At 46.1% G+C, this 27,342-nt stretch overlaps 1 protein-coding gene across 7 annotated transcripts in view; it reads left to right on the top strand.

Moving 5' to 3' along the window:
* Positions 1–7,700: 7,700 nt before the first annotated feature.
* Positions 7,701–27,342, top strand: part of MED12L (mediator complex subunit 12L) — a 334,106-nt gene continuing 314,464 nt past the window's right edge. For 2 of the 7 annotated variants that reach the window (XM_053221297.1, XM_053221298.1), the window contains exons 1-2: positions 7,701–12,146; positions 13,011–13,238. In XM_053221297.1, the coding sequence (XP_053077272.1) occupies positions 13,140–13,238 (99 nt within the window). In that variant the 5' untranslated portion in view covers positions 7,701–12,146; positions 13,011–13,139. The remainder of the gene's footprint in view (positions 12,147–13,010; positions 13,239–27,342) is intronic. The other 5 variants (XM_053221299.1, XM_053221300.1, XM_053221301.1 and 2 more) reach the window with 5 other exon arrangements.

The following is a 27,342-nucleotide window of genomic DNA, read 5'->3' as shown; positions in this document are numbered from 1 at the left end:
TTGCTTGCCCCCTTCACCCAAGCCTTGATTAGTCTGCATGACACCCAGGTGGGTAGCCTGTCCACCATGACCACATAGGAGCTCAACCTTCTTTTCATCGTTAGTGATTTCCTCTCCACTTCAGCCATCTACTCCCATACAAACTCCCCAGATGTTGTCATCCACCCGTAATGCTACTCCTCCAAAATGACTAACTCAAGCACTCCTCTGCTTGACTGTAACCACCACTTCTTCCAGGTGTTTATTCAACTGCCCTCATACCAACTCTTCTTTAAGCATCATTGGCATTGCCTGTCCTTCTCCATCTCCCAATCCATCAACCTTGCCCTTTCTATCCAGCCTGGATTTCATGAGTACTATTTCTGTAACTTCCTTCTATGCCTTACATTTCTCTACTCCCATTTCTACTCCCCTAAACCTCCTTGTCCCTCCGTTGACTCCATTTGTCTCAGCTCTAAACCTGGATGAACCCAACTACCTGTTTCTCTGTGCCAGGCAACCAAGCAGCTGAGCATTACCCAATGGGGCAGATTGATTTCACTATAAGTTCCAGGTCATTAATGTCAAACAGGTCCTCTCATACTACACAAAACACTTACTATAGTTCTCTCTCATTTCCCCATTTTCCATAGTGACTATGGAAACTTTCTCTTTTCCTCAAGCTTCCTGTCTCCTCTCCTCTTTTCTTCTCTGAGCAGATGACCTCATACCATGTTGGGAGAAAATAGGAGCTCTCATGTAGGAACTCTCTTAACCTCTATATCTATCCTGTGGTCTTTTATCTAATAGCAGAGCTGCCCCACCTTCCATCTAAGGAGAATATCCTCCTGTCTTCTAGGAAACTTACACTACCATTATTTCTTTTTGTTGTTGTTTATTCCACTTTTTTCTTTCAACTAAATCTTCCCTAGTTTTTTAAAAGTTTATTTATTTATTTATTTAGAGAATGTGACTGGGGGAGAGGCAGAGAGAGAGAGAGACAGAGAGAGTGGGAATTCCAAGCAGGCTCTGCACTGACAGTGCAGAGCCTGATGTGGGGGCTCAAACCCATGAACCGTGAGATCGTGACCTGAGCCAAAATCAAGAGTTAGACCCTTAACTGACTGAGCTACCCAGGTGCCCCGAATCTTTCCTATTTTATATATATATGTGTATGTATATATATATATATATATACATATATATATATATGTATATATATATATCTTTTCATTAAAAAACAAAACAATCAGGGTCGCCTGAGTGGCTCAGTTGGTTGAGCGTCCAACTCAACTCTTGATTTTGGCTCAGGTCATGATCCCAGCATCGTGGGATGGAGCTCTGTGCTGAGTACAGAGCTTGCTTGGGATTCTCTCTCTTTCTCCTTCTGCCGCTCTCCCTGCTTTCACTCTCTCTCTCTCTAAAATAAAAATAAGAAGAAGAACAACACAATCATAGTCTATGTCCAGGGTCTACCTGATCTCTCTTCTCACCATCACAAGTCAAATTTTGTAGAGAAGTCTATAGTTTCTGTCTTCATTTCTGTATCTGCCAACCTCAAGCCACACAGTTCTGGCTTCTAGTCCCACCATAATTAGCAGCTTTTACTAGAATTATGACTTACTCTGATCCTAAAACCCGTATTTCAGTATTTCTCTTACTTGATCATTCCTTACTTCTTTGAAACACTCTTCTACTGACTTACATGATTCAACTGTCTCCTGGCTTTTTTCCCACATCTCCAGCTGCTCCTTCTCTATCTCCTTTGCAAACTCATCCAGCTCTACTTGTCCAATCAATTATGGAGATTTTCAAGACTTTTTAAGAATCTCTCCTCCTTTACCTCACATTTTCTAAGTGGGCATCAATCTCAAGTTTGTATTTTCACTTCAGACTTTTCTGAGCTTTTGACCTATAACATCTAATTTTTAACTTAGCATGTTTTCTTTTTTTTTTAAGATTTTTTTTAAAGTAATCTCTACACCCAATGTGGTGCTCGAACCTATAACCCCAAGATCAAGAGTCACATACTCCACCACTGAGCCAGCCAAGCACCCCACCTTAGCATGTCCTCTTATAAAATATTTGACTTTATAATTAATTATCTATTAATTATCTACTGCTGTGTAACAAAGTATCCCAAAACTTTGCACTTAAAAGTATAAACAGGGGCACCAGACTGGCTCAGTTGGTAGACCATGTGACTCTTGATCTCAAGGTTTTGAGTTCAAGCCCCACATTGGGTGTAGAATTTACTTAATAACAATAAATAAACACTTTTCAGCTCATAGTTTCTGTGGGCTGGCAATGCAAGTGTGGCATGGTGAGGTCTTTTGGTTCAGTCAGGAGGCTGCAATGAAGGTTGTGGCTAGGCTGTAGTCATGTCAGGACTCAAATGGGGGAGGACCCACTCTGAAGCCAACTCATGTGGCTGATGGGTCTCAGGTGCATTCTGGCTGTTGCTGGGAGACATCAGTTCCTTACCACAGGGCCTCTTCATAGGGCTACTTGCAGCATGGCAGCTTACTTCCCCAGAACAAGGATTTCAGTGGAGGTGGGGGGTTGGGAGGGGTGGGGTGGGATGGAGAGGAGTGAGGAACATGGAAATCACTGTCTCTTTGTAACCTAATCTCAGAAGTAAATCCCATCACTTTTGTTTTGTTCTGTTTGTTAGAAGCAAAACACTAAGTACAGGGGCACCTGGCTGGCTCAGTCGGTAAAGCATAAGACTCTTGATCTCAGGGTTATGAGTTCAAGCCCCATATTGGGCATGGAGCCTACCTTAAAAAAAAAAGAAAGGCTTCCCATTTCCTACTGGAGAAAGACTAAATTCCTCAACAGTCTATACTGTCCTACATGGTCTGTCTCCTCTCCACCTGTTAGCCTCACCTCACACTGGTCTCCCCTTTACTCTTTTCTCTCTGGGCATGCTGTCTTTCTTTCAGTCCTAGTAGCCAGAGGGTATTTGCATATGCTGTTCCTGCTTAAAACATTCTTCTTTCCTTTTTGTCTAGTTAATTCATATTCATTTTTTAGATCTTAACTCAAGAATTTCTTCTGTGAGAAATCCCCCTTCTAGAACCTCAGAGACTCATGTCCTCCTTGAGGTCTTGTCATAGTTACAATTTTATATTAGTTTGTGTGATTATTTGTCTTTTCTATATTCTGTAAGTGCCATCAACTTAGTCATATCACTTTTGTAACCCCAGTACAAATACCTGCATGTTATGTGCTCCATAAACATGTGTTAAGCAAATGGAGTTTCTTGACCACATCTGTCCCCAGATGGATGCAGCCAAAGGTCTACTGGCTTGGCCTGCTGGGGATGAATGGGCCTCTATGTGATTAGATTCCACTTGCTTGCCCAGGATGCTAAAATGCTCTGAGTTCCAGAAACAGATCCAGGAAGGTCTCACTACAGATTTAAGGAATGAAGCAGGCAGCCAAGCCTACTTAATTGACCTTGGTATTAAATTAGAGTCAAAGTATCACAGGCTATCAAGCCAAACCTTCTTGCTTACCGGCCCTGGCTGGATGTGGTTTGTTCTGAATGGGATACTGGGGCTTGTTGGGAAAGGGACACCTGCTTCCTTCCTTCATCATTAGTGGGGAGCAATCATGGGCCCATCGTGGCACATATGACCACTTCTTTGTTCATGATTTCTTTCCCTAGAAATGCCACAGCCTGCTGGTAAGAGGTAGTTTCTGGCTTTGCCCATCAATCCTGTCCTTAGTTCCTTCTAAGAGTGGTGACTGAGGCTGTGCCAGAACTATGATGGTCTCCCCAAGGGACAGATACGGAAATGTTTATTACTTCTGCTCCTCTCCACCTATTGGTTGACCCCACAGTGACTCAGAATTTCTGAAGCATCCATCTCTGGGGCACTTACAGTCTTACTTAAGTACAAGAGGTGCTGGAGTTGAAAGCGACTTCTCAATCAGACAGGTTTAAGCAGCTCCACTTTTAATGTCTGTCCCCGTGGTGCTCCCTTTGTTCAAGAATGGGATCCTCTCCGACTTTAAAGACGAGGAGGTGAAAGTAGTCCTGGATGATGGCTCGGTTGACTTCCCAAACTTAGCCCACATGAGCCCTGATCCCTTCAGTGCATTATGAGAAAACCTTGATTTTTAAGACTGAGGAGTTCACATTTTATATATTTAAAGTAGCGGGAATGTAGCAAAGAGTTTCAGCAAGGAATGGTGTAGTGCAGTGAGGGTTTTTGAAAAATTAATCTGGACACCTTGTGCATTGGATTCCAAAAAGAGAAGTAGCTGGGGCAGAGACACAAGCTGGGGTACAAGGATAATCCAAGGCAAGAAGTGTTGAGAGCTGGGACTACAGCTATAGGTGAGGGATTACTGAAGAGAATTGGAGATAACTTCGGCAAGAATGAATCAATAGGCCTTACATGTGGATAGAGATATAAGATGATTCTCTACTGTAAAGTTGGGAGATGTCTGCCCTCTATTTGCTCTGGCATGCATATGCACTAAGATGCCATTGTCTCCTACAATTATCACAACCACTTCCCCATTTACCTGGACTGACAGTGCCCAACTCCTTCAGGCTCCCTTGCTTATTTGACACACTTTCCGTCTTCATGTGCCACATTCTCTCTGTCACATAAGTTTTATATTTATTTTGCAGCTCCCCATGCCCCAGCTGTGGCCAAGAGGGTTTCTCCCTTCTCTCCTGATCCCTGGAACCTCAGCTACCTGGTCCTGTCCTGCCAGCAGGAAACAGGGGCCAGCTGGGGGCACCAGTGATGAGCAAGGAAAATGATAGGTTCAAGTTAAGGCATCTTGAGGCAGAGGGGTCTGAGCAGCCATAAGTGGAGGCTGGAGACGCTGTGAGCAGCCTGCATTACAACAGAGGTAAGAGTAGACTGGCTGGGTAAGGCTGAGAGCAGAGATGGAAATGAGTGAGGACCGAGTTTAATTACACTGGGGGAGGTGGAAGGAGAGGCCTGAGCCACTGCCTTTATCAAATTATTTGTGGTCCGTTCAGGATTAGACAAGCCTGGTTTTCCTGTATGAAGAGATAGTGGGCATTCTGCTTCTGTCTTCTTGCATTCTCTTGCTGACCATTTTGGCTTCCTGATGGCAACTCTGCCAGAGGGGGAGCAGAAGAAATGAAGAAAGATGAAAGTCAAATTGGTAAATTTTACCATTTGTTAACAGCTCAGAGAGGAGGCACAGTGGTGGGGATGTTGTGCGGTCGTTTAAAAATACTTTTAAAAAGGCTATTATATAGAGGAATCACATAATTGATTTATGTACTGTTCCCCAAATGCTACTGAGACCAAAAGATTGGCAGCATTTATTTTTTTATTGCTTAGCATTTAAACTTTAGATTTAGCAAACAGTAGATACCAAAGTGTCTTTGATATATCCGGTAGATGGAGGGAAAAGAGTTTATTCTTATGTAAAATTTGATCATTTGCCTCTGTCAATATATTTTATGTAATGTCCAGATTCTTCATTCCAATATATTTTTTAGGCTTTCTTGCTCTGTGTAACTAGAGCAGGCATATAAGGAAGTGTAAGAGGATGTCCCTAAAACTGGGAAATAAATACTCCTCTCAAAATGGAAATATTTTATAATTAATAAATATAAGATCAACTTTCATCAGATGCAACCCATTAACTAATAAATGATGAAGATTGGATTCTTAGACTAGTTAACAATAAGGAAGCAGTGACCTAATAATCATGTAACTGAACATGAATCAATGTCCTGTGCTCTCTTGCTCGCTCACTCTCTCAACAGGAAAACCTGAAGCCAGACCTGGTTAGCAGGTCTCTATATGATAGGAATCTCACTGTCAGGAGCCATAGGAGCCAGTCAGGTGAACCTGTTCTCTGAGGTAAGCTGGGCAGATGGTGCTGTGACAATAGGCCACACACAAAGGGGCAGGCCCGTTTCAGCTCCAGCAGACTGATGTCACTTGAGAATGTGGACCCAGTGTGGGCAGATTTTTCTAGAGTCCAGAAGTGGCTGTGTAAGCCCAAAACAAAACAAACAAACCTAAAAGACATGTTTGTGGACTACCAGGAACCTCTGGTATAATAAATAGTAAAATGCATTGGACAGTTACAACCTGTCTGTATATCCACCGAAGGGACCAATAGAACCCACAGCTTCTGTCCTACTTCTGTCACAAGGAAGGTGACTTCCACTATGGGTCAGTCTGAGTAGTAAACAGTCCTTGGACGTTATCCAATTCTTTGCTTTAATTTCATGCTCACCAAACAAACCTCTACTTACGATTTCGGTTTTACAACAAACAAACAAATTTTACAACAAACTATTTCAGTTTCTTTAAAACTAGAAAGGGGGTAGGGTGCCTGGCTGGGTCAGTTGGTACAGAATGTGACTTTTGATCTCAGAGTTGTGAGTTCAAGCCTCACTCTGGGTATAGAAGTCACTAAGACAAAACAAAATAAAACAAAAAACCTCTACAACATAGCAAGGGGGTGATCTGAATATGGGAATATACCTATTTTAAGTCCCAGAAAGACCAATTCCTGGGTATCAACAAATTAACATTCTGATTTTCTACTGATCCTTTCTTGAGTGTGTTTAGAATTTGCTTGAGCCTTGTGGAGCCTTAAACAGCTCTGAGTAAGCTAACAAAATAAGATTCTGGTGCTGAAAAGCTGAGTATGTGACCCTGATCATTAGTGACCTAAATTTATGTGTCACCCCCACCAACCCCCCCCCCCCCCCCCCCCCCCCCCCGCCAAATCAACCAGTAGGCCTTTTTTTTTTTTTTTTGTAAATGCAGTGACAACCATTGGCAGGTGAATGAATGAAGCCATGGGTTTAGCTTTGTAATTCAAAACTCTCTTATCTTATCCTTTGATTTTCAGTCCCCAGATTTCTTTTTTCTATGTTCTTGTCTCTCCTGACACTTCCATTTCTCTAGCAACTAAGTGTTTTGGGGGCGTATCCATGCTTTTCTCAAGTTGTCTTTACTTTTCTTCTTTACTTCTTCACCTTCCTCCTGTTTTATGACTTTTATTACTTTTTGGTTTTTTAATTTGGAAACTCAACCGCCTCCTCAGTGATCTTATTAAGGTCTCCTATGTTTCAGGTTCACTAGTGCTGAAATGTCCCTGAGAGCTGGGCTGACCAATGTGGTAGTCACTAGCCACATGTGACTACTGAACACATGAAATTGGCTGGTCTGAAATGAGAAGTGCTTGGGGCACCTGGCTGGCTCAGTGGGAGGAGTGTGTGACTGCTGATCTTGGGATTGTGAGTTTGAGCCCCACACTGGATGTAGAGATTATTAAAACTAACTAAATAAACGAAATGAGATGTGCTTTAAGTGTAAAATGCATACCAAGTTTCTAAGACTTAGGATAAGGAAAGTATGTAAAATATCTCATTAACACATTAAAAAATGATCAGTATTTTGGCTACATTGGGTTACAGCAAATGGATTCTTTCTTAAATTTTTTTTTAATGTTTATTTATGTTTTGAGAGAGAGGCAGACAGAGCACGGGTAGGGGAAGGGCAGAGAGAGAGGGAGACACAGAATCTGAAGCAGGCTCCAGGCTCTGAGCTGTCAGCACAGAGCCCGATGTGGGGCTCCAGCTCACCAACCACGAGATCATGACCTGAGCTGAAGTTGGACACTTGACCGACTGACCCACACGGGCACCCCAAAGCAAATGTATTCTTAAAATTAATTTCACCTATTTCTTTTTACCTGTATAACGTGGCTACTCAACAATGTAAAAGTACATATTTGGCTAGCAATATAATTCCGTTGGCATTGCTGCCTTAGGGAGTCACAATGTCTGTATTCTCTACATATCTACAAGTGGCCTAAAGACTATATGAAAAATTCCATTTGGTCGGAATATCCCAAAATTAACCCCCTATTTCTCTTTTCTCTATCCTGACCCACCTTCTCAAGTCATTCTCGTTTCTCCTTTTTTTTAAGAGGCCAAAAGAAGGGGGAGAGTTTTCTTTTTTGAGTCAGAAGTAGGCACAACACAAATACATTTAAATGTAATGGGGATATAAGGAAAACTGAAAGTAAGCAAGACTGCCTGTAGACAAACTGTTAACAAAACAGAGTAATATATACACCTGGACAAGCATCAGTCCCATGGGGAAACCCAGCAACTGTAATTACTTCACCTACAGGCACTACACTGAGAATTGTTTCTTTCCACTTGAGTGGAAGCATGCTCTATACCAGAGCAAGCTGTCAGGAGTTTTGCCTCTCTTATACCCGATCTGTCTTCCGAGGCTCACTTTTATACGTGTTATGTAAATGATAATTAATACATGGAACACACTGACAATAATGAGCAGAGGTTGGAGAGTCAGAGGGATCTAGGTTTGATCCTGGCTTTGCCACTTGCTAATTCAATGGTCTTGTGCCAGGAACTTCACCTCTGGAGCCTCACCTGTTAATCTGTAAAATAGGGAAAATGGGACCACAGCTTTCTGGTGGGTCAACACCTTGCCTCTGCTCCTAACCATTTTCCACTCTTTTTTAGTAGGAACCTGCTCTAAAATACGACTGTATGTTGCCTTTTGCCAGAGACATTTTATTCCTCACCTCAAACCTTGTGAAAAGAGCTTTGAGGGGACCACTGGCCTTGGCATTTGACATTTGAACCAGTGCAGTTTGTATGAACTTCAGCAATTGGTCTGTGACCCTGACTGGAGAACATTCAAGGTGAAGAAGTGTGGCTTGCAGGATGTGTCCATGGTGGGTAAGGAAAGGAAGCTGGTGAGAAAATGCCTACACTAGAATATGTGGAGGCAAAGACATCTATGTATTTTTTGCAGACCAAATGTAGAGAGAGAAAGCCAGCCATGAGCTGTCTTAAAGGGACTGTCCAATACTACAAAGGGAGTCCCAGCTGTGAGGGACTCCTTGCAGAACTCTGAAACTGGGGCTTGCAGAAGGGACATTATCAGTTAAGGAGTTTTCTGAGGATGACGGATCTTTGAGGAGGCCTAGGTTGTGACCTACGAAAAAGGGTCAGCTTTTAAACACTTGCCAACCCACAAAAGCAGCCCTAGAAACTGAGTTTCATACTTGGAGGATTAAGTCCTATATGCTTAAAATGGTGTATAATTACGCCTTCTCTGGCCACATTTCAATCCCTTTCTTTCTCCAGGTGTACTAAATCTCCTCAGGTGCCTGAACTCACTTCTGGCTAGGCTGAGGTCTGGACTCGGACCTGTCTGGGGAGCATCTGGTTTTCTGAGTAATTCCTGTTCTGTGCAAACTGTTCGCAGGCCCAGGAGGTCATTAGCCAATTAAAGATAAGACGCCCCTTATTGGAACAGTAAGCAAATGAAACTCACCTTATTCAATAAGAATTTGTGTCTATCTGCTGTATTAAACACGACCAAGATGGGAAATTCATGCACAGCGTAGATCACGGTGGCTTCCATGTTAACTGGCCTTAGCTTAAAGACTAACTTGAGTGGAAGGAGAGCAAGAGGATAAGGTGGGGATGGGAGAACAAGACGATTCTGTGACATATCTAAGTGTGTGGCAGTAAATGATGAGCAATTAAAATGAGAATTAAGTGCTGAGGGCCCTGACAGGACCGAAGGATCATCCTGTGCCTCAAGAGTTTGGGCTGAGCTTCATACAGGAGTCTGGACTGTAAGGACTGTCCCCGGGTGGCTGTTGGAAACTGAAGCCCCTGGGAATTCCATGCTTAGAAATCGGAATGAGGACTAACTGGGGTGAGGGATGAAGGAGGAAAAACTGGATTGGTGGGTGGGGCTGGATCATGAAGAACACAAGTGCCAGGATGATGGAGCCAAAATGCCCATGGGAAGTCCATGTAGTGAAAGAATGATTTTTGAGTTAGTGTCTCAGCGCATTAAAGCTTTTTTTTTCCCCGTCCATGCCAGATTGTCTCAAGACAATGGAATTAGGGAGACAAGGACACTTTTTCACAAACACTTGGGACACATTACTAACACATTTTGACTTTAAAATAAAATCTTTAGGGGAAGCCTGGGTAGTTCAGTCAGTTAGGCATCCAACTTCAGCTCAAGTCATGATCTCACAGCTCAGGAGTTTGAGCCCCTTGTGAGGCTCTGTGCTGACAGCTCAGAGCCTGGAGCCTGCTTTGGATTGTGTGTCTCCCCCTCTCTCTGCCCCTCCCCTGCTCGCTGGCTCTCAAAATTAAACATACATTTAAGAAAATTAAAAAAAATAAAATCTTTACGGTTAGATACAATTTTGAGCACTTCAAAAGTTTTTCCTCTGTGGAGGCAAGGTGGAGACTCTTGCCTAGGTATTGCAAGGGAGGAATTTAGGTTACATTTTCTGTCAGAGGAGCACATCAGCATAAGGTATCCCTAAAGTAGCACTGGGGAGTATCCAGCCACATACCTACTCATCCACCCACCTACTCACTATCATCTATTCCACCAGCCAACAAACATTTTTTTTTGTTTTTGTTTTTTGAGTGCCCTGCATGTGGTGTTCCCTGCTGTGTTCCTAAGTTGCAACAATGAATGACAAGGTTCTCTCTATTGTATGTCAACGAGTTGGGGTGGGGTAAATGGAGGAAAAATGGCAAAACTTTGATAACAGTCACAGCTGGGAGATGAGTACTTGGGGGTTCATTATACCAATTCTCCTGCTTTTTGGTGTCTTTGATGATTTTCCTAATAAAGTTAGATAGCTGTCCTGTTTCTCAAGAAAGGAAGTTAGATTGATAGATGCCTTTATCACAAGGGCAAGTTCAGCTTTGAAGTTACACCCAGGGTATTAGGAAGAAAGACCCTTGGAGCAGGGTGCAGAAAGTGGTCAAGAAATGCCTCCTGGTGGAGGGTAACTGTTCTCTACAAGTCCGCACTCACATTGAGTAAAGACGCCCAAAACCCACAGGCCTGCCTTGACCTTAGGCTGAGCGGAGAAGGGCTACGAGATCGGGGTCAGGAGTGAGAAACTGGCCTCTACCACATACCATCCCCTCATCTACCTTTTCTTCTTTCCCTTTTGCTTCAAGTGAGCTGAGGTAAGTAGCTATTTGGATTTTTTTGGGCAACACGTGAGCACCCACTATATGCCAGGTGCTGTACCAAGGCTTTGGATTCGATTCCGCGTATACCATTTTATAGAAGATGGAACCAGAAGTCCGGAAATTCCCCGAGGTGTGGGGGACGTGACACAAGCAGGCAAGAGCACTTCAGGAACCTGGTCCTTCCAACCCCAAGTCGTGGGAAACAGGTCAGAAACTTGGGATCAGGCGGAGATAGCTTTGTGGCTTTGAACAAGTCACCGGGCCTCACTGCGTTGACTCAATTTCTCCATCTACAAAAAGGGTACGGTAAAACCTTGCAAGGTTTTGCTTTTTTCTTTAAGGATCAGAGACCTTTAAACTGTCAAGATCCTGGCACGAAGGGAGGGCTCCATAAATGGCAGCCATCATTCTTGGACAAGTGCCGGCACATCCTCCGGGCACGCCTCCCGCGGGGTCCCTCGGGACCGGCCGGGCCCGCCCCCGCGGCTCCGGTCTCGCAGTGCTCGCGGCAGGTGGCCCAGCATCTCCGTGCCCACGCCCCGAAGCGAGTGGGGAGCGCGGGCGGGTTGGATGACCAAGGTCTCCCCTGGAGGATCGCCTCCCTCCCTCCACACGCCCGGCGCAGGTGAGGTTTCCGGCCCAGGCCACGGGGACAGCGACCCCGGGGAGAGGTCGTGGCGGACCGCGCGGCCCACGGCCGGGAGAGGGGTCCTGCGGGCACCCCCTCCCTAGCCCAGTTTCACCCCAGGACCAACCCCGGCTCCGGGGCCCGCGGGCTGCGCGCTCTGCGGCTGCGAAAACCCGGAGAGGCGGATCGGAGCGCGCTCGCAGCCAACTCCTCCGCGGTCCGGCCGCCGAGCTGGGCATGCTCAGTGCGGCCGCCGCGCCGCCGTCCGCCAACTCGGAAGCTCGCGCTCCCGGGCCGTGGGGGCGAGAACGCCGGCGGCGGCGAGCCGGCGTCGCCCGCCGCCCCCAGACAGTGGCAAACTTCGCGGCGTCCCCGGAGCTCGCCAGGACGAGACTGGTATCTCACAAATAAAAACCAGTCCAGTTCCCCCATCCCAGCCCGAATCATGGAGGCTGTGGCCGCCGGAGTGCCGCCGCCGCCGCCGGCCCCTGCCCACTAGCCGGGGACCAACAGGTAAACTGTTGGGGGTGGGGTGGGTGGGAGGAGGAGCTGCGGCCGGGGGGTGGCGGCGGGCTGGAGGAGCCCGAGACGCCCGCGGGCTGGCTGCCCCCGTCGGCGCTCACAGCCCTCCCTCCTTCCCCCTTTTCCCCAGCCCCTAGAGGGGCAGCAAAGGGTTAAATCGGCCCCGCGCCACCGTGAGCACGGCCCCCTCCAGCCGCCGCGACCGCCAGCAGCGCGCCTCGGCGTCTGCCCGGAGCCGCCGAGGGGACCAGAGCCTCGGATGCGCCACCGGAGCCTGGCAGGCGTCTAGGAGGCACCGGCCGCTTACCCCAGTCCGCATCCCTGCCTCCCCCAACCCTCCGGGCCTCTCTCCCCCCGCCCCGGCCGGGTCCGCGCCCAGGTGGTGGGGTCTGCGGGGCGCGTAGCGGCGCGGGAAGGATCCCTGCCGTGGAAGAGGGGCGGGGGCGGGCTTCTCCGCAGTCTCTTCCCGGGGCTGGAGGGCCACCCTCACGTTGGGCGAGCACTCGAGCCACCCGCCTGGGCGCCAAGAAAAGTTTTTTTTTTTTTTTTTTTCCCCCGTGCCCTTCCCCCACCTCCCACCCCTTGTCCGGCTGGGGTGGGTTTGGGTCCATTGGTGAAAAAAGTCACACGTTCCCATCAGCTGCTCCTCCCCCTGGGGACAGGGTGGGGGGGGGGCGGCGGGAGGCAGGCGCCGCGGGAGACCCGGGCGGACCTCCAGCCGCTCCGCCGCCGCCACCGGAGCAGTGCGTCCCGGGGCTGAAGCGCAGCCGGGTGCCCGCCGAAGACTGCCCCCATCAGTGCGTGTCTGCGTGCCGGGCAGCGGCAGCATCCAACCTGCTTTATTCCTGCCTGCAGCGCCACAGCGAGCGAGCGAGCGAGGAGGGGGAGAGAGGGAGTCTGTCTGCAAAGTGCTGCTCCCTGGTGCTCAGAGGCGGCTGCTCCAGCTCCAACTCTCATTCATTTCGCCGGTTAACATGAGAGATCATGGCCGCCTTCGGGCTTCTCAGCTATGAGCAGAGACCGCTGAAACGCCCCCGGCTCGGGCCGCCCGACGTCTACCCGCAGGACCCCAAGCAGAAGGAGGTAAGGGCGCCGGCGGCCTCCCCCGCAACTGGGGCCGTGCTCCGCAGCGCTGACCCGGGGCCAAGTTGGCTCAGCGGGCATCGCCGGCGCGGCGGGGGGAGGGCTGGGGAGGGGGGCCGGGCGGCGGGGGCCGGGCTGAGGGGCTGGGGGGACCCCGGGCGGCGGAGACCCAGCGGCTGTCAGTCGCTGCGCTCCACTGGGGCGCTCGCTCTCCGGGTGCCGGGTCGCTTCCCGGTTACCGGGCCTTGCACGGCGCCGCTGGGTGCTTCACCGGGTTCCTCCTTGCCGAAACCCTCTTGCTTGCTCTCCCCCGCTTCTGCCTGCTTTATTTTTCTCCCCGCTGCTTCGGTAAATCCGCGTAAACTTTTTGAAAAATGTTGGAATGCAGCGCATCCGACACAGGTCTTACGTTTTGCGCCAGCTGAGCAGGGACGGTGGGGGGGGGGGTCGCGTGAGGGGGAGACCTTTTCTGTTCAAATTTTCCACTTGGGAGTGGAAGTCATATTTATCGAGGTGATAAATATTTAGCTCTTTGAACGTACTTCTTTCTGTATCCTCTTTTCCCTTTAAAAAATCAATATCAAGGGGAACCTGATTTTCGTCCCTAGAGGCGATTGGTTTAATTGCTGGAGGCTGTTTTGTATACGTAAAAGCAGACGGGTTACCTTGGAAGGGAAATATGTCCCGGGGATTTCTTATTTATTTGAACGCAGTTGGAGAAACCTTGACTCTTGCCTTAGGTACATTAGCTTCAATGTCTAGAGTAACCATGACGTTTTATAACCATTTATGTGTTTGTCAGTAGTTAACAAGTAATTATGTAACAACTCTCCGGTTATAATGATCACCCTTGGCTACACAATTTGCCCAGGGATTTGCCTTTTTTTTTTTTTTCTTTTTTCTTTTTTCTTTTTAAAGATCACCTGCTACCCAGCTGTGCTTTCTGACTTTGCCAGCTGCAGCCCACCCCATCCTCTGTTTTCTTCGGCTAAAAACGAAGTGAGCACATTGCAGAACTTCTTTCTGGGAATCTGAAAACTCTCTATTAAAAGTTTGGAGGCCCACTGACATCACAGAAGCAGCTTTGTAAAGAAGGCGAGGAGAGGTCCTTAAGACTTCCTTTTTGATAAATGTATCTATTTCAGTAATAAAGGAAGAATGCTTGCTCTGGTTAAACTTCTGTTAATGTTTCTGAAAAATAAGGAGTGGCAATTCCTTTTAGAGGCATAAGCACATTAAGTATGTTTGAGAATCTTTGGAGTAAATCAGTTTGAAGCTGGGAAGGTTTTACAGGTGGTTCTCAGTTGAGGCTTAACACTAAGGATGGTTTGAAGAGATCTGGCCGATTCTTCGGCTCCCTGTTCTCCCTGGGGGTCCTCCCACCCGGAATAAAGTTAAGTGTTAAGGACTACAAATAACAGACACTAAGAGCCAACTGTAATGAAAATTAGTAACCTAAAAAAAGATCAGTGCCAGGAAATTTTTAAAGTTTTGGTGGGGACAGGAATACTGATTGGCTGATCTTTCTCATCTTGTAATTAATGCCTTGCCACATTTTCCAGAAGGCAGCATAATTAATAGCATCTCTCTAGTTAAGGCCTGGTTGTCTGGGATGCCACGTGGGCGTGTTAAGTGTTTATTCCTCAGGTCAGTGCTCATTTAGGATTGGGGCCCTGTGATTCTGGAAAAAATAAAATTTTGGATTTTAGGATTTTACAACATTTTATGGCATTCTAAAACTGGAAGTGACCTTAGAGTCTATTTTATGTAACTTCTTTTGACAAAGTGAAACTGAGGCCCAAGAAGGTTTGCCCGACTTAATCAAGGTGTATGATAGAGAAGCAGAGGATTTGGACCACCAAACCAGTCTTGTGTCAAGACTGATACTGTGTTAATGATTTATGCTAAATTGTGTGGTTCTGATACTACTCCCTTTCCCCCAAGACAGCCAATATTTCATCTCTCTGGAGCAGAGTTAGAGTTACAAGTGACTGTAGCCAAATTTGAGTACAATATGGAACAGGTGCTTGGCTGTTCTTGCGTGGTGGTGTGGTGAACAGTGTTTCATAGGCTGCAGTTACTTATGTACTGACTCAAGATTTTTACCCTATCCCTGTATCACCTGTACTTTTATTCTAATATTTTCTTTAAGTTAATTTTTAAGAAACTTTTTTGTTTTCTAGGCAGCAATACGCATGAAGCCATGGATTCGCATATACATATATAATGCAAAATTTGTAATCAAATTGTTATATGTAGACATTAAATTTTTATTTGCTGGGTATTCAATATATGATTGTACATAATAAAACAAGCCTTATGACTATTGAAACTTCTAAAAGTTTATCTCTGCATTTAAGACCGTTGTTGTGTTCCATCAGAGATATGTGTGCCACGCTGTGGGAAGTGCTGATTTAATGAAGGAAGTATGGGCTTCCAACTTGGGCAGACCTGGATTTGGGTTCCGGTTCAGCCTCTTTGCAGTTGTGTGGCCTTGGGCAAGTTGCATAACTTCTCATTTGTAAATTAGTATAATTGTTCTATTCAGAAAACCTTCAAAACCCTGGCTACATTTGTGTGAGAAAAACCCTCCTCCTGGTGGAAGCTATTCTCATTACTATAGCTGTAACTTTTATTATTGTTAACAAGTGGTGGTAGTGTTCTGGAGAACAGCTCCTGGGAGATAGGATGGAACCCTTGAATGAAGGTCCCCTAAGGAGAAGGAGGGTCGGGTGGGGAGAGCTGGAGGCTTTCACCTGCTTGATTGAGAGCTTGCCTGTGCATCAGCACTCCATAGGACTTTATTCTGTGTTGTGTTATAGTACTTTGTCTTTTGGAAACCGATTGTCCTCAAGCCTTGAGACAATCGGAAAACTGAGAGTCATCCTTGATTTCCCTTTCTTCCTTATCCATAACTCATCTATCAGGACATCGTGTCTGGTCCAGTTTCCAAATATATTTCCAATCCATCTGCTCCCGAGTTTCACTAATATGCTTGACTTCCTTTCTGCTTCAGGCTGACTTTTCTCTGCTCCTGGGCTCATACACATGGTGACCGGTCTGCCTGGACACTTGTCTGCCCATCCATTCCTAACCTTCCCCCCCCCCCCCCCCCACTTCCTCCCTGCTCTTCTCATTTTAGCCTGTGGTTAGGAGAGTAGGCTCTGGAGCCCGTCTGGCTGGGTTTGAAACCTGGCTCTGCTATTTACAGACTCCATATTCTCCCCATGCCTCAATATCCCCTCTTGTAGAGTGGGGATGCGAATATGCTGTCTACTCCATAGTGCTGTTGGAAGATGACATGGGTAATGGCACGTAAAGAATTTAGACTAGAGTCCGGCATAGATTTGACACCCAAATACGGTCAGAGTCTGCCTCTTCTTCATTTTTCAGGTCTCAGCCCAGTGACCTTCTCAGAGGCCTTTTCGGTATAAGCATGTAGTTTGTAATTTTGCATTTATTTGTATGCTGCCATTCCCCACTAAAGGGTCAATTTCTTGAGGGCACGGATGAGGGCTGTTTTAAGCATCACTAAAGTACCTGGCACCTAGTGTAGGATCCTCGGATCCTGAGGGCATGCATTCTTGGAATGTATGAATGAAAGTGGGAATGAATGAATAAAAAGAGGAAATCTGGTGATTGAGGGATGTTAGGGACAGTCTAGTTTAACGGAGAAATTATCCTTGACTCCTAACCTTGGGGGTGACAAGGCTGAAAGCTAAATTAAACCCTAGAAGTAGGAAGGAAGAGGAGTTTACCCTGGGGTGGAAGAGGCCGAAACAGCTGAATAGTGTTTTCAGGAAGTCAAATTAGTGAGAAAAACGGTTTGGGTCAGTCGTGAGATTTCCAGGCATGAAGACCCATAGAGCGCCACCCTCCCCCCCCCCCCCCCCCCCCCCCCCCCCGGCAGGGGAGATTGGGGTGCGGTGGGAACGGTCTGGTGTGCAGTGCAGAGACTGCCCAAAGGACAAGTACAGTAAAACTTGGGGAAGGAGCAGGGAGTTAACGAAGGTGGGTGGTGGGTGGTGTCTGCATGTGGATAGCCCAGAACAGCTGTTCTCAAACTTGACCTCTCCTGATCACCTGTAGGGGCTTGTTACAAACTGATGGCTGGGTTTTTCCGATCCTGTAGTTCTGAGCCAGGGCTCAACAAGATGCCTGGTGATCTGATGGCTGCTGGTCCAGTCCCCGCTCTGGACCCTGACCCAGAGCGATGACATCCACTTCTGCAGAGGCTAAAGAGTTCTGCCTGATGCAGGTAGGGCAGGACTAGGCATCTGGTATGGCTAACGTTGCGGGAGTTTGGTTTAGCAGCCGGCTCAGCCGGGGTCTGGTGGGCTTTTCTCAGAAGTCGTGTCCTTTCGTACATCAAAGACAAGTCAGGAAGTCTCAGTCCCCCTCCAATGGCTTTCCATTACGCTTGGAATAAAACACAGATTCCTTACTTAGGCCTTCAAGGCCCTACCATCTGGTCCTTGCTCACTTCTGCAACCACTGCCGGTAGCTAAACCACCTGGCTTTGAGTTCTGGCCTCGTCACTTACTACCTTTTTGACTCCAGTCTCATTTGTGGAATGGGTTTCATGTTTGTTCCTACTACATGGGGTTGTTGGAAAGATAAAATGAGATTTGAACCATGTCTGGCACATAGTGCACAGTTCAGGCCACTACTATTGGGATTACCTCTCCCTTTTTAAAGGATCCCAGGACTTCCAGTGTATTTATAATATCCATAAGACCCTGCCCTTTGAGATCTGGCCTCTAGGCTTTGAGTCACCCCTTCCTGACTTGCTCATTCTCCCTTTGGCCGTGCAGTGGGACCACATGGGTGGGCTCTCTCCTTCCACTGGGCTCAAGTCTTTTGTGTCTATGTTCCTGTCCCTGACTGCCCCTGCAATCGTGTTTCCTGTCATTTGGCTCTTAGAGACTCCCTCCTTGTAACCCATCTTTGCTCATCCTTGCTAGCCCATTATCTTGTGTTAATAGGTTTTGCAGTGCTGGTTACTGTCTGAAATGGTTGCTGATTTTCTCCATGGTCTTCCACATGAGAAGTAGACTGCATGAGACTGGAGTCTTGTCTGTGATGTTTACAGTTTTGAGCTGCATAGTGCCTGGCATTAGACTAGGTGCTTAGTAAATAGTTCTTGCAGAAATTAATAAAATGCAGAAAGAATTTTTTTTTTAACGTTTATTTATTTTTGAGACAGAGAGAGACAGCATGAACAGGGGAGGGGCAGAGAGAGAGGGAGACACAGAATCTGAAGCAGGCTTGAGACTCCGAGCTGTCAGCACAGAGCCCGACACGGGGCTCGAGCTCATGGACGGTGAGATCATGACCTGAGCCGAAGTCGAATGCTTAACTGACTGAACCACCCAGGCGCCCCAGAAAGAACTCTTAACAAGCAGTTGTATTTATAACATCTAACTGCCCCAATGCTTGTTTTATTTTGGCAAACCCTGCTTGCTTGTTAGCATGTAAAACTCTTAAAACACATTAAATGGTTATTGTAAAGACAGCTGGGGAGGTGGGGGTGAGGGGAGGTGAAAATGTGTTTCTTTATAATCTATGAGAGGGAGGATGTTGATGAAGTTGCCTAGGAAGAGAGGACAGGTTGACCAGTTGCCTGGGGGACCATAAGAGAAGGTTAGGGGAAAAGCTTCCAGCTTTCTCCTGAGATTAATTGGCTGCCTGCATGGCCCCATCATAGACCTCCCTGAATACCAGTGTTCTGGGAGGAATATCTGTATGTTTAACTCTGGTCTCATGAGACTCTTAGGCCAGAATCAGTGTAGGAAACGCTGGGCCAGAGGCCCTGCTGCTTCCTGCTACTTACAGAAGTTTTGCTACCCAAACTTTGTGGCCAAAGAGTAGGAACCCATGTGGCTGTCATTTCTCAGTGTCTGCTAACACCTGCAGCAGAATCGTCAAAGATGCTTGTTAAACATGCAGATATAATGCCCCACCGAAGACTTGCTGAGTCAGAATTTCTGGGAAGGAAGCTGAGGAATTTGCATTTTAAACAAGCTTTCCAGGTGATTCCTAAGTATATTGTTTGAGAACAGTTGCTTTAGTTTGTGTGTTTATCTGTAGAAAATGTTGTAAACCAGACCCCCTCATTTACTACCTGCTTCCCACTATTTCATGTCTTAGAATCTTTAGACAAATATACCACTTGAAGTATTAATACCTTTTGATAGAAAATAGTGAGAATGAGTTTAGCCACTACCCTCCTCCACCCCCAAAGTTCTGTTCTAATGACCATGGTTTCCAGCATAGGCTTGTTTCCTATCTGCTGTACACGGTTTATAGCAGAGTGGAATGCCCTGCCTTGCCCTTGAAGTATCCACAGCCCCCTCCTGTGTGCACTTGGCTAAACTGGGGCATAGGGGAGCAGGTCTTGCTTTGTCCACGAGGATGTTCTTTGACCTTGTTTGGGGCAGCGGAGTTTTATGTTTGACTGTGGGCCTGGACTCTAAACTGGGCTCTTTAGGGACTCATGTAAAACCATTAATTTCTGGTGCAGCCACTGTGAAGTTCAAGGACCACAAAGTGAGGTTTGGAAGGCAAACTGTGTTGGGTGAGCACTAGGTAGGAGAGGATGAGGATGAACAGAGTCCTAGGATTGTAGTTGAGCAGGTGCCTTTTGTAGGTGTGTGCATATACACATGAAAACAAAGCAGAAGCAGGAGGGAGTAAGTGGAAGTGGAAACTCCCAAGAATTGTGATGTATTTCTTCTGCACTTCTTCCTTAATGAAGTTCTGAATCCCACTTGTGAGGCTTCTTGACAGACTAGGAAGGAAATAGAGAAGTTGGAGGGGTCTGTAAGAATGAACACGATTAAAGTTCTCCTTAGCAGCATTCTCTGAGCAGCGGTGAAAGGAGCTAGTTGACTTAGCCTGGGGAAAAGCTGACCTCAGGGTGTGAGTGGGGAAAGCCACGTGGAGGGAAGAAGTCCAAGGGCAGTGTGGAGGGAGGGGTCTACCTCCTACACATTCCTCCCTGAGAAGGGAACATGAAAACACTTGACTTCTAATTGTCTTTAGATAATGTCTGAAGCTGGCGATGGTGAGGAGAAAGTTCATTATATTATTCTCTTTCTGTGTTTTGGGAAATTTACATAATAAAGAAGAATGTCATTATATTACAAAATAGCATGATTTCTACCTAAAAATTTATATCTACATAATATAGAAGGATTATCACCCACGGGCAAACAGTTGTTATCTCTCAAGGATGGGATTAGAGGTGATTATTTTCTTTTTGTACTAATATTTATTCCAAACTATAAAGATAAGTATGTACTGCTGTTGTCATTGGAGGAAATGACTTAGTAATTAGGTAACTTTGGTTGGGTTTACAGGAGTGGGTCTTTGTTGTTGGTTCCAAACTAAGATAGAACTCCTTCAGCTGATGCATAGGCAGAGGGGTCTGGGAGGGTGTAGATTTATATATGTACACATCTGATGCCACCAAAAGTGTGGTGAGGTTGGGGTTAGGGCTGTTTGCGTGAGCATTCCAGCTCTGTCCACCACTTGAACTGTGTGATTTGGATTGCTGTGTCATTTTCCTCACCTATGGGTTGGGGAGAATCCCTAATCATCTAGATTGTTTTATTAATTCATTTTTTATTTAAAACTTTAAAAAAATGTTTGTTTCTTTTTAAGAGAGCGAGCAAGACAGAGCGTGAGCAAAAGAGGGGCAGAGAAAGAGGGAGACACAGAATCTGAAGCAGGCTCCAGACTCTGAACTGACAGCACAGAGCCCGGGACAGAACTTGAACTCATGAACCACAAGATCATGACCTGAGCAAAGTAGGATGCTTAACCTACTGAGCCACCTAGACGCTCCTGTTTTTTGTTTTTTTTTTTAAGTTTGTTTATTGAGAGAGAGATGCGAGGAGAGAGAAAGAATGAATCCCAAGCAGGTCCCATGCTGTCATTGCACAGCCGGACTCAGGGCTCCATCTCACAAACCATGAGATCATGACCTGAGCCCAATTCAAGATTGGGACGCTGAACTGACTGAGCCACCCAGGCACCCCTCATGTACATGTACATTGTTTTAAATGTGAAGGAGCATGGGGCACCTGGGTGGCACAGTTGGTTGAGCATCCAACTTCGGCTCAGGTCATCTCACAAAGTACATGAGTTTGAGCCCACATCAGGCTCTCAGCTGTCCCTGCAGAGCCCACTTCAGATCCTCCGTCCCGCCCCCCTCCCCCCCCCCCCCCCCCCCCGCACTGTCTCTGCCCCTCTTATGCTTGTGCTGTCTCTCAAAAATTAACCTTAAAAAAATGTGAAGGAGCATCATAAACTTAAATTGTTATCAACTGTTGAGGTATAAATTCAGTGTGGTGTGCTGGAGCAGGCACGTACCAACTGATGATTAAAATGTTAGGACTTTGATTAGCTGGTTCATATATTGGTAACTTGAACTCTGGCATAATGGGAGTATTTACACCAAGGAAATGGGCAAATGTTACAAGTTAGGTTTTTTTTTTGTTTGTTTCTTTAATGTTATTCTTTGAGGGAGAGAGCTTGCACGCGTGTGCTCGCACAAGCGGGGGAGGGGCAGAGAGAATCCGAAGCAGGCTCCAGGATCTCAGCTGTCGGCACAGAGCCAGATGTGGGGCTCGAACTCAGAATCTTGAGATTGGCCTTAGCCAAAGTTGGACACTTAACCAACTGAGCACCCAGGCACCCCTCCCACCTCTCCATTTTTTAAAGGTAGTTGTTAAACATTTATCAGCATACTATTTGGGTGTGTTTGTACTTGGCACTTTGTTGACTACTTGATGATTATTCTCATCCTGGGATTCCCTTGTCTGCTACCTACAAATTTTTTTTCAAAGCCAGACCCTCATTTACTTACCTAACCTGTCTTGCAGCTTGGAGTGAGCATATGACTTAATTTTGGCTAAAGAGAGTTAATGGAAATCTACCTTAGGACTTCTGGAGAAGAATTTTTTTCTCACTGAAAAAAGTGTAGGCACAGGAGGAGCTGACCTCTCTTAATGGTCCGATAGCTCCTTAGTTTTCTACCTTTGGGAAAGTAATTAAAGGGTATGATTGTTGGAGCTAGGGCATCTGTCTTGTGACCATGAGGCAACAAGCCTAGGAATGAAAAGCCAACACATGAGGAGGCAGTTGAATGGCTTTATGAAATTGTGAAGCTACTGAACTGACTTTAGGACCACCTCTCCCTGGACTTGTTAAGTAATCAAGCCATTATGGACCAGTTGTCAATTTGCTGCAGCTAAAAGCATTCTCATGTTGTCATGGTAGTTTTCATTTATATGTTGGCACCTGGAATAATCACAGTGTGAGCCCTTCCTTTTGTTTGTTTATTATTTATTTTCTCTCTCTCCAGAGAATGCTCATCCCCAAAGTCTCCTACTCTCTGGCTTAATGGGTATATATAGCAAGGGACAGAGAGCGCCTGTGTCTTGTCTGTTAGGCAGTAAGTTTTGCCCCATGCCTATCAGAAGCTTAGAGGAAGTGGAAATGGCTTCTTCATTTATTTCCATCTGTGTCAGAAAGTGTTTAGGCAGAAGGAAGAGCCCTGACCTCTTTTGTTTGGAGGGAAAGATTCTATGGATCTATAGCATTTTTGGGGGAAACATGTTTAGAGCTAGCAGGGAACTTAGAGATGGGTTGCTCTCATTTAGTAGAAAAGGAAATTGAGTCCCAGGGAGGTTAAAGTGACTTGTTAAGGCAGATCTGGGCCAAGCACTTGTGTGCCCTGATTTGTTCTTGCAACTTTTCTTGGCCTCCCTTAGGTACACAGTCTTCGCTTCTGGTAAACACCCTCACGTTGTCCTGGCAATGAAAATTACTCTGCATTTGGGGGCACCTAGTATCTCTGTGAGAGCTGGGGACTGTTTAGTTCACCATTTGATCTTAGAGCTTGCCAGAATCTTTATTGGGGTCTCTGGGCAGAGAGAAGAATACTCTGGAAGTTCAGGCACCCTGTGTTTTTTGGTGGAAGGTTCCCAGCGTATCTATGGCCTCTGGTGTAGATGGCTCTGGCATTGGCATTGATGGGCTCTGCGTGTTCTTGGCTGAGATACTCTTATTTCTGGGTAAGCTCTGTTAGAGGTATAGACAGGTGTACCAGTTGCCTGCTTCCAGGGAGCACACTTGTGTTCTATATAAATGGATCCCCCTTAGTTATGACCTGCTGTGGCCTTGAGGAGAATTTCACCCTCTCGGTTTTATTTTCCATGTTTTGAGGGAAGCGTTGCTGTATATATATGCCTGCCAAACAAATTGAGCCATTATTATTGAGCACTTTGTAGGCCCTTTGCCAGCCGGGAGGGTAGGGCCTAAAACTTCTTGCCTATGTTCCCGGCTTTGAACAGAGCACCTGGCCCCTACCTAGGACTCAAACTTTTTTCTATGAGTAAATGGGACAATAAACAAATGGTAGGAGCATTGGTCCTGGACCTCCAAAGACTTCAGTATAGGGTAGTGGTTTTCATAACAACTTTTGGGTTGTTATAACTCTGTGTGGCCAAGTGCATATATATACATGCTGCTACTGACATCTAGTAGGTAGAAGCCAGGATTGTTTGTGACCTTCTCTAATACTTTGCCCCCACCAAGGATTATCTGGCCTTAAATGTCAGTAGTTCCAAGGCTGAGAAACCCTGGTCTACAGGAAGTGATAGACCTGTAACTCAGGAATACAATGTTTCAGATACTCTTTGAGAGGAATGTACAAAGTCCTGTGGAAACAGGTGGGAGTGACTTTTTTTTTTTTTTTTTTTTGATGGGACCTACTATAGGAGGTTTTTGAGTCTGGGACTTGAAGGATGTGTAGGAGTGGATGGGGCTGAGGATGTGGAAGAAAATTAATTTTGGGGTAGAGGGAGCAGCTTGTGCAAAAGGCCAGAAGGAATGTGGGATGGGCTGTGGGCTTTGGGCCTGAGGCGTGGTGTGGGATATGCTGGGGGAAGCTGGGTTGGAGTGGGAGAGAAAGGTGAGATCAAGTTACGGGGGCCTTTGCTGTGTTAAGGCGTTTGGATATTATAGCGGGGGTGGTGAGGTGCCGTTCCAGGGTGTGAAGTTAAACGGATGAGACTGAGATGACTAATGTTTGCAGTTTGAGGGCACAGTGGCTCTGAGGGTCTTATTGAGGCAACAAGACTGAGTAGCCAGGTGGTCACTGACATTCCATGTCTGGGGGTGGATGTATTATTTTCTTGCAGCTTCCATAACAAGTTTCCACAGACCAGGTGGCTTAAAATAATGGAAATGTATTCTTTCGCAGCTTTGGAGGCCATGAGTCCAAAGGGAGTGTTGGTGGGGTTGCGCTCCCTCTGGAGGCTCTAGGGGAAGATCCTCCCTTTCCTCTTCTAGTCTCTCTTGGCCCCAGTGTTCTTGGCTTCTTTGTGGACATCTCAGTCTGATTTCCACCTCCTGCTTCACGTGGCCCTTTCAGTGTGTGTCTCTTTGTTGGGTGTGCCTTATATGGACACTCGTTGCTGCATTCAGGGCCTACCTGGGTAATCCTGGATGATCTCATCTCAAGATCTTTAACATAATTACATCTGTAAAGACCCTTTTCCAAAATAAGATAACATTTACAGGTTCTGGGATTTGATGTGGGTATCCTTTAGGGGTCTGTTTTTTTGGCCAACAGGGCTTGAGAAGAAGGAGGAGAGGATTTAAGAGATTATTTCGGTGGCAGAATTGATAAAGTGGATGTGTGAGGTGAAAGAGAGGAGTACAAGAATATACCAGCATTTTTAGCTTAGATTAGTGGTTCCCACACTTTCTGATCTTAGGGTCCCTTTATAATCTTAAACATTATTGAGAATCCCATAGAGCTTTTGTTTGTGTAGGATATACTTGAAATTTACTTTATTAGAAATTAAAACTGAAAAATTTAAATATATATCCATTTAACTGCAATAATAAACCAGCATCTTGTTAAAATGTTTTTTATGAACAGTAACTTGTTACTGTGGCATTGTTTTACATTTTTGCAAATCTCTTTAATGTCTAGACTCTCAAATCTAGTTCTCCATTCAGTCTCTTATAATATGTTGTGTTGAAAGATATGAAGGAGATTAGGCCTCACATGGATGGGTAGTTGGGAAGTTCTTGGGAACCACAGAGGACTTGAACCTGGAGTCCACTGGCTCACACAGTTGGGTAAGTCGATCGATGGTGGTCCCGAAGCCATCATAGGAAACAAAAGAACTTGTTTATTTTTCTTCCAAGGGTGGTGAAGGTGGGGGTGGAGAGAATGAGAGCATTTCTGAATGTTTTCAGTTTGAGAGAACTCTTTTGGGATTCCAGGTTGAAATGTATAGTAGCTGAAGCTGGAATTACGGATTTGGGTGTGTTATGTGTGTAGATATTTCAAGTCATGGCAGTGATTACCTGTTGAGTGTGCAGAGATGGAGAAGCGGGCTTAGGATGGAACTTTTCAGGGCTGTACATCCTGAAGAGGGCACTTGTTAAGGAGATGGGTATGGGGTGATGGGTGGCCCAAGAGGAGAGGTAACATAGGGTGAGGTTCCAGCTATGTTGGTAGCCTCTTAGTTTAGCAGTTTCTCGCCTCAGGACCTTTGCACATGTGCTTTCTGCTGTCTGGTTGCCTTATTCTTTTCATCACTGAGAAGTGCTTGTTTTCTCCTCAACACTCAATGCCATTTGTGTTTGATTTGTTTCGTATCTGCTCTGTCTCCCAACCAGTAGAAGTTCCATGAAGCAGGGACCATGTCCGTTTCACCCCCCCCCCGCCCCCCGCGCCCCCCCCCCCCCCCCCCCCGATCTCCAGAAGTCAGGAGAGGGTCTGGTGTATGGTAAAAGTTAAATACCTATGTCTTGACAGGATCTGGCAACCAGACAGTCATTATTCAGCCAATGGTTATTAGAAGCCCGGTACAGGGCATGGGGATACCAGGAAGTGTAAGACATGGTTTCTACCCTTGAGGGACTTTGGAGGGGTGATACTCCTGTACACTGGGTGGCAAAGTCACTGAAAGTTTTAGTGGGGTGGTGGCAACAAATGAGGGAGGGGTCAGTTTTTGTGAGGGATTAGAAGTCTTCAAGGAATGGGGGTGTTTTCCGGATGACAAGGCCTTCTGGGCAGATGGTATGAGGAAAGGCACAGAGATGGGAAATAGGACATGATCTTCAGGTCAATTGCAAATAGTTCACTAAGGTGAGAGTATATTCAGTCAATAAGCTGAACATGCCTATAGATTTTTTTGGGAGATTGAGAGAGAAGTAGATCTTGAAACTACCGGAGAGAGAGGGGTATCTGCTGAGTGAGACGGACTTTGTCCTGGGGCCAGGGGATTGAGGTCCCAAGGGGAGGGACACCTTATGCGTGGTGTTAAAGATTACTGCCTCTGAGAAAGGAAAGGAGGCAGGATTTATCTGGGGCTTGCTGTTTATCCTGAATTTTCTACAGGCATTTTCAGAGTCCGTTTTAATGTGCGAAGATTTTCCTCAGCAGGAACAAACTTAGCCTTCAACCCACATCCAGCATGCTACAGTTTAGCTATGCAAATGCTGCCTTATTGTCAATTAAAATTTGGTAGAATTTGCTGCTTTCCTCTTCCAGCCATTTCATTCATGGATTAATCTAATGAGGTTGTTGAGATTAGGACCATTTGAGGCATTGGCAACAGTGAAGAACTAATAAAAATGTATTTTGTCTGAAGTGTCATTGGGATTTTTTTGCTAAGGTACTGGTTTACGTAGAAGCATGGAGGCCCTATCAAAATTAGGTCCAAAGCATTGCTAAATAATTTACCTTTCTCCTGAGTTCTGTGAGGAAGATTAATATTGACATTACTCAGTTGTTTTTTTAATTTATTCTATTTTATTTATTTTTTAGAGAGGGAATGAGCATGTGAGCATGTGCGAGCCGGGTAGGGGCAGAGCAGGGGAGATAGAATCCCAAGCAGGCTCCACGCCCGGAGCCCAGAACCCAGAGCCCCATGCGGGGCTCTATCCCAAAACCCTGGGATCATGAGCTGAGCCAAAATCAAGAGTTGGATGCTCAACTGACCGAGACATCCAGGCACCCGTTTTTGTTTTTCTTTTTCTTTTTCTTTTTCTTTTAAAGCTTCACACAGTGCTG

The sequence above is a fragment of the Acinonyx jubatus genome, chromosome C2 (assembly GCF_027475565.1).
Source record: "Acinonyx jubatus isolate Ajub_Pintada_27869175 chromosome C2, VMU_Ajub_asm_v1.0, whole genome shotgun sequence".
In the NCBI taxonomy this organism is placed as follows: Eukaryota; Metazoa; Chordata; class Mammalia; order Carnivora; family Felidae; genus Acinonyx; species Acinonyx jubatus.
The sequence above is the reverse complement of the archived record's forward strand: the minus strand, read 5'-3'. Positions and strand labels throughout refer to the sequence as shown.